General features: G+C 44.9%; 1 protein-coding gene across 4 annotated transcripts in view; it reads right to left on the bottom strand.

Moving 5' to 3' along the window:
* Nucleotides 1–2,636: 2,636 nt before the first annotated feature.
* The window catches only part of PACRG (parkin coregulated), a 656,455-nt gene continuing 649,297 nt past the window's right edge, over nucleotides 2,637–9,794 (bottom strand). The window contains exon 6 of one of the 4 annotated variants that reach the window (XM_054686979.2): nucleotides 2,637–4,058. In XM_054686979.2, the coding sequence (XP_054542954.1) occupies nucleotides 3,695–4,058 (364 nt within the window). In that variant the 3' untranslated portion in view covers nucleotides 2,637–3,694. The remainder of the gene's footprint in view (nucleotides 4,059–9,794) is intronic. The other 3 variants (XM_054686975.2, XM_054686976.2, XM_016956752.3) reach the window with 3 other exon arrangements.

Below are 9,794 nucleotides of genomic sequence, written 5' to 3'. Positions count from 1 at the left end.
CCATGTGAGCACTTGTCTTCCTGAAGGATTGATTTTATTTAAAGTTCTAGTGGAAAAAGACTACACCATTATTTTTCATTTTAATTATGGAAAAAAGCAAAATTTCCTTGAATTCTAGGATAATACAGGAACTTTGGCTCTTCATGTTATTGCTACCTGTTAAGGGGGACCGAGTTTAGTTTCCTCTAACAATGGGGCCCCTTTAGGGGAAGTTTAAGGAGAAACAGGACAAAACCTTCACTCCTGATGGCCTCCAGGCCCTCCAAGGTTTGACCTTGCCACATGCACAGCCTCCTCTCCCTGCACTGGAAGACCTCGGGGCCACGCTGAGTCCCGGAGACGCCCTGTGTGCCCTCGGACCTGCCACTCCTGCACGCCTGGCTCCTGTAAGTCAGGGTGTCTCCGCTTGGGCACTGTTGACCTTGGGGCTGGATGACTCTTCTCACACAGGGGCTGTCCTGTGCATTGTAGCTATGTCCCTCACTGGCCTTGACTCACTAGAGGCCAGTAGCACTCCCAAGTCAGGACAATCAAAAATGTCTGCAGACAATGCCAAATGTCCCCTGTGGTCAAACCACCCCTGCCTCTAGCCCTGCTCAGATGGGGACAGGCTTCTTGAGGCTCTCTGTCTAGTGATCTGACTCCTCTTTCATGCCTCAGCGCAAACATTACCTCCCCTGTGAGGTTTTCTGTGACTGCCCCAGGCAGATTAGTTGTCCTCACACTGCCAGCTATGGAACTTGATTGGTTTGCACCCATTTGGTGCTTATTCATGGTAATGTAATTTGTTTGTCCATCCCCATTAATCTATGAATGCCTAGAGGTCAAGGAGTATGCCTGCAATTGTACCTGCTTTCATCCTCAGCACTTAGCACACTGTCTGATCCACTGAAGGAGCTGAGGAAATGCAGAACAAATGGGTGAATGGGTGATCGGCCATTGGAGGCTGGGATTCTCCTGGCGAGGACTCCTCAAAGAAGCATCACAATTGTCCTGTCCTCTCAGATCACCCAAGAGCTCAGCCACTGTCATAATCTCAGCATCACTACACCACGTGATACTCATTTGAAACTTAACTTTGCTGGCCAGGCGTGGTGGCTCACGCCTGTAATCCCAGCACTTTGGGAGGCTGAGGCGGGTGGATCACCTGAGGTCAGGAGTTCGAGACCAGCCTGGCCAACATGGTGAAACCCCGTCTCTACTAAAAATACAAAAATTAGCAGGGCGTGGTGGCTCACACTTGTAATTCCAGCTACTCGGGAGGCTGAGGCAGGAGAATCGCTTGAACCTAGGAGGCGAAGGTTGCAGTGAGCCAAGATCATGCCACTGCACTCCAGCCTAGGCGACAAGAGTGAAACTCTGCTCGAAAAAAAAGAGAAAAAGAAAGAAAGAAAGAAAAAAGAAACCTAATTTTGCCAAGGAATTGCCAGGGAAATAACCCAGATTTTTATTAGTGGTGGTACACATGGTAGTAGTGTTAGAGTAATGACAGCTGCAGGGGCCATATGAGCATGGTCGCCATATCCTGCCAGGTGTTTTCACTCTAACTGATAACCCTCACCACTTTTCTGTGAGCTACAGCTTATTACTTCCATTTTACAGGTCAGGAAACTGAGGCTCTGAGAATCTCATTTACAAGCTCAGCATCTTTGTAGCCTTGGGATCAGAATGTAAGGCAATCTTCTCCAAACACAAGTTGTTGCCCTGCCTTCGGTTTCTATGTTTTTATTCTATTTATTTATTTTTGAGACGGAGTCCCACTCTTTCTTCAGGCTGGAGTGCAGTGGCGCTATCTCAGCTCACTGCAACCTCTGACTCCCTGGTTCAAGTGATTCTCCTGTCTCTGCCTCCTGAGTAGCTGGGATTACAGGCACGAGCCACCACACCCAGCTAATTTTTGTATTTTTAGTAGAGATGGGATTTCGCCATGTTAGCCAGGATGGTCTCGATCTCCTGAACTTGTGATCCACCTGCCTTGGCCTCCCAAAGTGCTGGGATTACGGGCATGAGCCACCACGCCCAGCCTAAATTTTTATTCTTAAGGGTGATTCTCAACAAGCAGGCATTGAAAATCTGAATGTCCAAAGTGTGCCAGATGAATGGGTTACTGATGCCTTGCTGCAATTTGTGTCACTTCTTATCACTGCAAGGAACATCAAATTCTATCAAAATATGGGAAAAAATCATTTTGATGTTGCATTTGCATATCCAAGGATTGCAGGATGGTTTGTATAATCAAATTATGTAGAGTTGTAAAAAGGGAGCATCATTTAAATAGCTTACAAGATTACTTTGAAGACGCACATTAAAATCTAAAGAACCCATAGCCTCCAAGATCTTACAAAAAGTTAAATGCTAATTGATTATGACAGCTTTGTCTTTATCACTGGCACCATTCTCCATTTCCACTCTGTCAATATCACAGCTCACATATCACTCTGTCCTCTGTTCCTCTTCTAACCACATTCATTCCACGCTGTAATAACAGATGGAAGTTTATGCACGACTAGCTTTTCCCCCCTCTCCCCATTGTTGATCAAAAGGAGCAGCCTGAAAATAAGAAAAAAACAGAATTTGCTGAAATTCTGATTTCTTTCAGCAGTTTAATAGATTTTATAACTTATCTTTTATTGACTATGCAAGGTCTCTGCTCCCCAGCATCTGTTTGTTGCATCTGGGGAGAAAGATAAATTCTCTTTTTTTATGCCACTGAACCAAATTTAAGAGACAGACAAACAAACAGGTCTCAGTAGAAGAGGACAGAATCGCATCCACAGCCCAGCTGTCCTCTTTCCCAGGCCCTGTGTGGGCAGGACAGGAGGAGGAGGAGGAAGTGCCTTGTAGTCCGTTGAATTTGCCAGCCCATCAGGGATGAGGGTGCCAGAGACTGGCTGATAGGGCTTAGGGAGGTGCTCCCCGCCGAGTGGGGACCTGGGGGCTCGTGGCCATGAGCACAAGCTTTGAAGAGGCTGCTTTGTAAACTTTGTAAAAAATTCACATCATTTACATTTCTCAGACTTAAAGAATTGTGCCTGGTCACCCAGAGACATGATTATACATCACCGAACTTCATTATAATAATGGCCCTGGTACTCCAACTTCTTGAAAGCCTCAGCTGTTTGATTCAGCCTCTTCAGCTCCATAACTGTTTATAAGATTAATAGACTCTGATGCATAATTGACTCTCCCACCAGGAGGAAAAAAAAGAGAGACAGTCTAATCGTAGCCCTGAAAAAGTAACATTCCCATAAAGAGATGGTGTCTGTCCACATTGACAGGGTCAGGGATAGAGGAGTGTGGCTAGCACCACCAAGTCAGGAGAGAAGGGGAGACGGATGAGGAGTCAGCCCCAGGGAAGGGAGTCTCAGAAAGTCGATGGGACATGTCTCATCATTTAGAGGCTTCAGTGGACACCCTAAAAAATTGGCTTTATTGCAGAACTGGATGGGATTCAATTCTACAGCAGGGAGCAAGGGAGCTAGGAATAGGAAAGAAAGAGGAAAGGAAGGTCCCCGCCACACAGGAAGTGGAAGGAAATAGAAAGGGAATCCACAGAGCAGCAGGATGGGGTTAGGGCTTGACATCTGGTGACAGGGAGCTTAGAGAGAGAACGAGTGCCCCGGCCCCCCTTTCCCTTGCTGAGGTTATGGGTCACAGGGTGTCACACCAGGTCCTGTAGGAGACCAGACACATGCTAGGAACGATGGCAGGGCAGGCCTTTCTCAAGGCAGAGGAGCAAGGGCATCACCTCGCAGGCTGGAGGCAATGGAGGCCTTGAGAGAGTGCGTGGCGGGGAAGCCACTGCCACACAGGGGTAGGGCAGTAGCCAGGGTTCAGAGGCTGGGTGGGCTCCAGAAGGCTTGGAGAGGGGACAGAGCTGGACCGAGGCACTCGGTGGGCCTGATGACTCGAATAAAGGAGTGAGTCTAACCAAAAGGTGGAAATGAGAAGTCGAGTGTTCGATGCTAGCTTGTCTTTCTCTTGATCTCCTATACCTGCCCCTCTTCTCAGGGCTTATTTTACTCTTCCAGAAAAAGACCAGGCATCTTGCAATCTTCCTGGAAAACAAACAAACAAAGAAAACAGAAAAAGCAGAGCAAGATGAGAGAAGATTGACATGGAGACAGGGTCTTATTTTCTACTCTGTATAGTGAGAGATCCTCACCTAAAAGACCTCACCCTGTTGTTAGAGGGAAGAGAAATGTGGGTTAATCTTTCATTGTCATCAGATTTGTGCTTCTTCCTCTTTACTTAAGTAACTGCTTTAGCTGGACCTCTGCAGCATCTGCTGCTGCTTCTCCAGCTCCTGGAAAACCCCAAGGGGGATGCAAAGATAAGTCTTAACTCTGCCTCTGTTTTCCTTTCAGCTGACCACCAAATGACCCCAGAGTGAAGAAGGCACATCAGGCTCCTATTAATGTGGCCACAGATTCACACATTTGCTTGATGAAAGCCTGGTGCAAAGGAATAGAGTCTTATTGTGGACTTGTAAACCTCCTAGTTATTTAGATGTGAACTCACGCTTTTGCTCATCTCTGGGAAACACAGCACAGTTGTTTAAAGTGCATCTTGCATCATGGATTGAAAGGCTAAGACCTTACCATTAGATCTAGCATGAAGCCCTCACCCATGCCGTGTAACTCTACATTTACTCCTTCCGTCCATCTTCAGGGGAAAAGAAGCAGGGGCTGATAAAACAAGCAGAGAAGGCCCAGGGTCGGTTTATTAACTTCTATGGACTATTGGTCTTTTGCAGTGAAGGAAAAAAAAAATCCCTTAGGGCCTGCTAGGTGCTAATTTGACCTGGCAATGAGATAAAGTTAGGCTTTGGCTGTCTTCAACCTCCTAGGATCGGAATGCCATCTACTTAGCATAGGAGTCAGACAATTCCCTGGCAATAGATTGCTTTCCCCTTGTGGAGCTACTGAATAAATAGCAAAGTAATTAACAGTGTGCTATGGCTAGATGCATCAGGTGGAATTTCATTACAGCAGAAAGAACTGAGAGAATGAAGGAGTCATTTCGTGTCCACCGTCAGCTGAATCGTTTGTGCTTTCTTTCACTAGGATGGACAGGTTATCTCTGCTTTTCTTCAAGAAGAGAAATTTCTGAATTCCCTATCATATCTTCACTTTGATCAAGGGGAAAGGAAGAAAAGAAAACTCTTAAGTGCCTAAAATTGGTCCAAAAATAAAGAATTCTTCTCATTTTTCCATTTAATGATTTTGTTCCTGAAACCTATGGGTGATTCTCTTTTGTTGTATTTTTTGTTTCTTTATTTTTTCTCAACTATTAAATATCTGAATTTTGAAATGTGCTCTGAAGGCCTCATTATTATGATTTCCCCTCCCTTTGAAAAATAAATGGCATTATGTCATCTATAACAACAGGAAGAGATGGAGTTTCACAGGAAGGAAATTTATGCTCAGTTGGAAAAAGAAAAGACGTCTAAGCCATTTATTTTTAGCCGTCTTTAAAAATATATATTTGAAAGTACTAAACTCAATTTTACATGTCCAGAATGGTATAACCTAATTTTAGTATATTAATTTTAAAAAAGTAGTGTTTTGCCTCATACAAAGGAATAAAATAATTAGCTTACTGAGGAAATGGGGTCATATGATTTTACTTTGAGAGGGTAATGAATGACATAGAGTAACTGTAACAGTAGGGTTTTGCAGAGCAGCTCTGGCGGTGGAGCCTGTTTGGAATTCTCTGTTGAACACCTGACTAAGAACCAGCTTTCTTCCCTGCAAGCCTCACCTGTCTTGACTCAGACTAAGCGCACACACATCGGCAAGACTGGCCAGTGCTCCTTAGGAAGAACACTGGGTGTGGGGGAGACATGCGTTTGAGGACTTTCCAGGCTTAGTTGAATGTCCACAAGCTCTGCGAATCAACAAGTCCTTGGGTTGGCTTGAGCATCAAGGTGCTTTCTACTTGAGGAAGGAATTCCAGCATTTTACATTTTACATATTTGGACCTTTGAACTTGAAATATTTTGTTACACTTCACATAGCTTCATTCCCTGGGGGGGAGAAACCTAGTCTTTCAAGTGGTTATTATAAAGCTAAGTACATAAATATGCATGAGAGGTCATTATTACCACAAGATGATACTTGAAATGTTCAAGTGTCTCTTACTAAGATTTTTCGACTTGTTCAGTGACTGCAAATCAAAGTCTCCAGCTTTTAGTTGCTGAACTTTGCCTTTGATTGTTCTTTCAAAGTTTTCAAGGAAAGGGAATGGTTTTTGGAGGCTTGACTGGCATTCATTCATTCTTTCATTCATTCTACAGATATGTAATGAGGTGTTTAATTACCCATGTCCACGTCTAATGCAGAATGCCATATTTAAAGCATTGTAGCCAGAGCTCTGGAGGTTGGGTCACGGAATTTCCAGATTTTAGATCTGGAACTGAGGCACAGAGAGGCTAAGTGGCTTTTCCCATGTCATATTGTGACATATAGTCGAGGCTGGGAGTCAGATCTGGCACCCCGGGCCAGGTTAGGGCTGGTGAGTCAAGGCCTCTGAAAGGCTCGAGGGCCCAAAGTATAGGGTCCCCATAGGAACCATGATACTGAAGAGTTGCATTTTGACCCATTTTTAATTTCTAGAACTTGGTATTACCATGTGGAAATATTATATAGTGTTATCAGAACCTTCAAGGCTCTTAAACATGAGATTCACATTCAGAATTGACTCCAGTTCAACCCTATGCTTGCAGCAAGTTCCCTCTGGGAGAAGATAAAGTTTTCATCTCTAGAACTAATAACCCAGGCTGCCCTGTTCTCCGTGGGAAAGGAGAAATGGCAATGGAAACCAAAATGGAGCCAGAGAGAGGAAAACAGTTCTACCAGAAGCCTCAGATTTTCCCTCTCTGGGAGCAGGGACACCAGGCAATAGCCCTTGGGTTCTGACAACTCTTTTTGTCCCAAATTAACAAAGAGTAAAGAAAGCATTTGAAACATTTTTGCTTCTGGGATCCCAATCTCTGATTTACAGGCAGAATCTTTGGAAAGTGGAATAGGTGGAACCCCCCAGGGTGTGCTGTCTTCCCTGTTCAAACCCAGTGTGACCAATGCACCCGCAGTGTTTCCCACCAGGCTTCCCCTGTGTCCTCGGGCGGATCTTGCTTGAGGACACTGCAGTAAAAGAAAGCCCTGTGAAAAGCGGTGCCAAGCTCTCCTCAAGTCCAGGGCTAGTGCTCTGTCTTACTGCAGGATGACTAGAGTGAGCAATAATATATTATGTACTTGCAAGCAGCTGGAAGAAGAATATTGACCGCTCTCAACACAAAGAAATGATAAATGTTTGAGATGTTGCATATGCTAATTACCCTGATCTGATCACTATGCATGAGAGGTATTGAAACACCACCATGTCGCCCATGAATATGTACAATGATTATTTGTCAAATTTTTAAAAATTAAAATTAAAAAGAATCAGGGCTAATCTGCCAGTGAACTCGCAGCCCGTGGGCAGAGCTCGCCAAATGTGGCATTCGAAATAGACTTCCCACGGGAAGCTTTCTCAGCTTGCATCTCTCAACTTCTCATTTACCATTGTCCACAGCTGGCACATTCTAAAATCGATTTCTATCTGACCCATCATTTAGGTGAATCATGTGGCCATGGAGATTGGTGGGCGGGGCTTGCCCTGGGAAGCCAGTCTGGATTTGAATCTGTGCCCCTTCACTCGTTAGCTGTAATGCGAGCAAGTGGCTAACTTCTCTGAGGCTGTTCCCTCATCTGCAAAGCAGGACTGACCCTACTTACCTTGCTTCCAGGACTCCTGGGGTTACAGAAGACCACACACAGGACATCTGGTCTTGCAAGGTGCTTGACAAAGGCCTGCTTCCACCCTCAGCCTTCCAAACTCCTTCCCAAGGAAAACTCTTCCATTGTGTTTGAACTCACCCTGGGCACCCCAGAATGTCCAATAAGCATGTATCATGTTTGCAAATCAGTTCTGTACATCTCTTTGTTTTGTTATTTTAACAGTTATTACAGTTACTAATTATATTGTGATTTGAGCTTCAAAAGAACATTCCTTTTCCTTTTCCAACCCCTTCATTAATTCAGTATTTTGTCCACCTTAGAAGCTCAAGAAGTTTGCCGACAGACTAACAGAATGATCAAAATTTCCCAAACCTAAGCCTTTTCTTTCATTCCTTCCCCACATGCTAGAGTTGCAAGGTCAGGAAGGAGCTCTTCAAGTCACCAACACCTCCTTGCTCATTGCCACAGCCTGACCACACAGTTGGTCAACTCTAGAGACGTGCATAGGCCTATGGAGACCAGGAAGGACCACAAAGCAGCTCTGGCCAAGCTCCTGGTTTGAGAGGGATTATTCCCACCACGTGCAAATGGAATGGTTTTTGATGGTGCTCTTGGTAATCCTTCTGGCAAATCATCTCACCATTCCCCGGTAACCAGTGTGCACTTTCTGTTTGTGATTCTGGATACATTTACTTTTATCTAAAATCTTTTGCTCAGAATCTTGGTCCAGGAGTTGGCCTTACAGTTTCCCTACGACTAATGTGTGTCTGTTGACCGGGCTGGTCTCACCCTGGACGTATGTGTATTCACATTTCACAAATCAAGCATTTCCTCACCTGCCGGTCGCTCCCGTCCACTGTTCATTCTGAGTTACTTATTCTGGCTGTATGCCTCTGAGGTGCCAGGCTTGGGCTCACCCTGCTCATACATCAGCTCTGGTGCTGGTTCTTGGCTTTCTGTCCTTTTGTCACCCCTCGGGAGTCCTTCTGGTTCCTGCACTTGGAGGTGCCCACACAGAATATAATATCCCGTGACAGGATATCTCTCCACGTGCAAGCCAAAATAGCGCCAGCCTGTGTGCCACGTTCCTTTCTAAACGCACGCTGACATCATGTCTAGTCTCACCTCTCGTCCATCCCAGCCTCTCTATGGCACCCACTGTGAAGGACTGTGAGAGATCTAAGGTGACTTTTTTGGCTCCTTTATTTGTAAGCTTTGAATCCATTCATATTTTTTCTCCTCATCGCTATTTGAACTCTGTCCCTGGTGGGGAGTCAGATGTAGACGGCTGTCTTGTGTTTTTCAATCCATTTTCCTTTTGCTAAAAAAGATATTTAAGGAACTATAGCCAGGGTTGGAAAAGGGGCTCCATTACATTCTAGGAAAGTAACACTATGTAGTCTTGTCTTGGGTGGCGGACTGTCTCCTCACACAATTTCAAAAGTAGATGAGAACTTAGAAATCTCCTGGTCCAATCCCTTTAGTTTACAGCTTGAGAAGTCAAGGTTTAGAGAAGCAAGTAATTGGCCTGAGATCTCACAAGGAGTCTATGCCTGAATCAGGATTAGAATTCTGGACTCCTAATCGGGCGAGGTGGCTCATGCCTATAATCCTGACACTTTGGGAGGTCGAGGTGGGAGGATCGCTCAAGGCCAGGAGTTTGAAATACCAGCCTGGGCAATATAGTGAGAACCTGGCTCTACAAAAATAAAAAAAAAATTAACTGGGCATGGTGTCGCACATCTGTAGTCCTAGCTACTCAGGAGACTGAGGTGGGAGGAACGCTTGAGTCAAGGAGTTCCAGGCTGCAGTGAGCTATGACGGTGCCACTGCCGTCCAGCCTGGGTGACACAGCAAGGCCTGTCTCTCAAAATAAAAAATAAAAATGTAATACGTAAAAAGAATTCTGGACTCCTGGCCTCAACTTAGTGTGTGGGTTTTTATAAGGTTTTTATTGTTGTTGTTTGTTTGTTTTTTGAGATGGAGTTTCACTCTTGTTGCCCAGGCTAGAGT

The sequence above is a fragment of the Pan troglodytes genome, chromosome 5 (genome assembly GCF_028858775.2).
Source record: "Pan troglodytes isolate AG18354 chromosome 5, NHGRI_mPanTro3-v2.0_pri, whole genome shotgun sequence".
In the NCBI taxonomy this organism is placed as follows: domain Eukaryota; kingdom Metazoa; phylum Chordata; class Mammalia; order Primates; family Hominidae; genus Pan; species Pan troglodytes.
The sequence above is the reverse complement of the archived record's forward strand: the minus strand, read 5'-3'. Positions and strand labels throughout refer to the sequence as shown.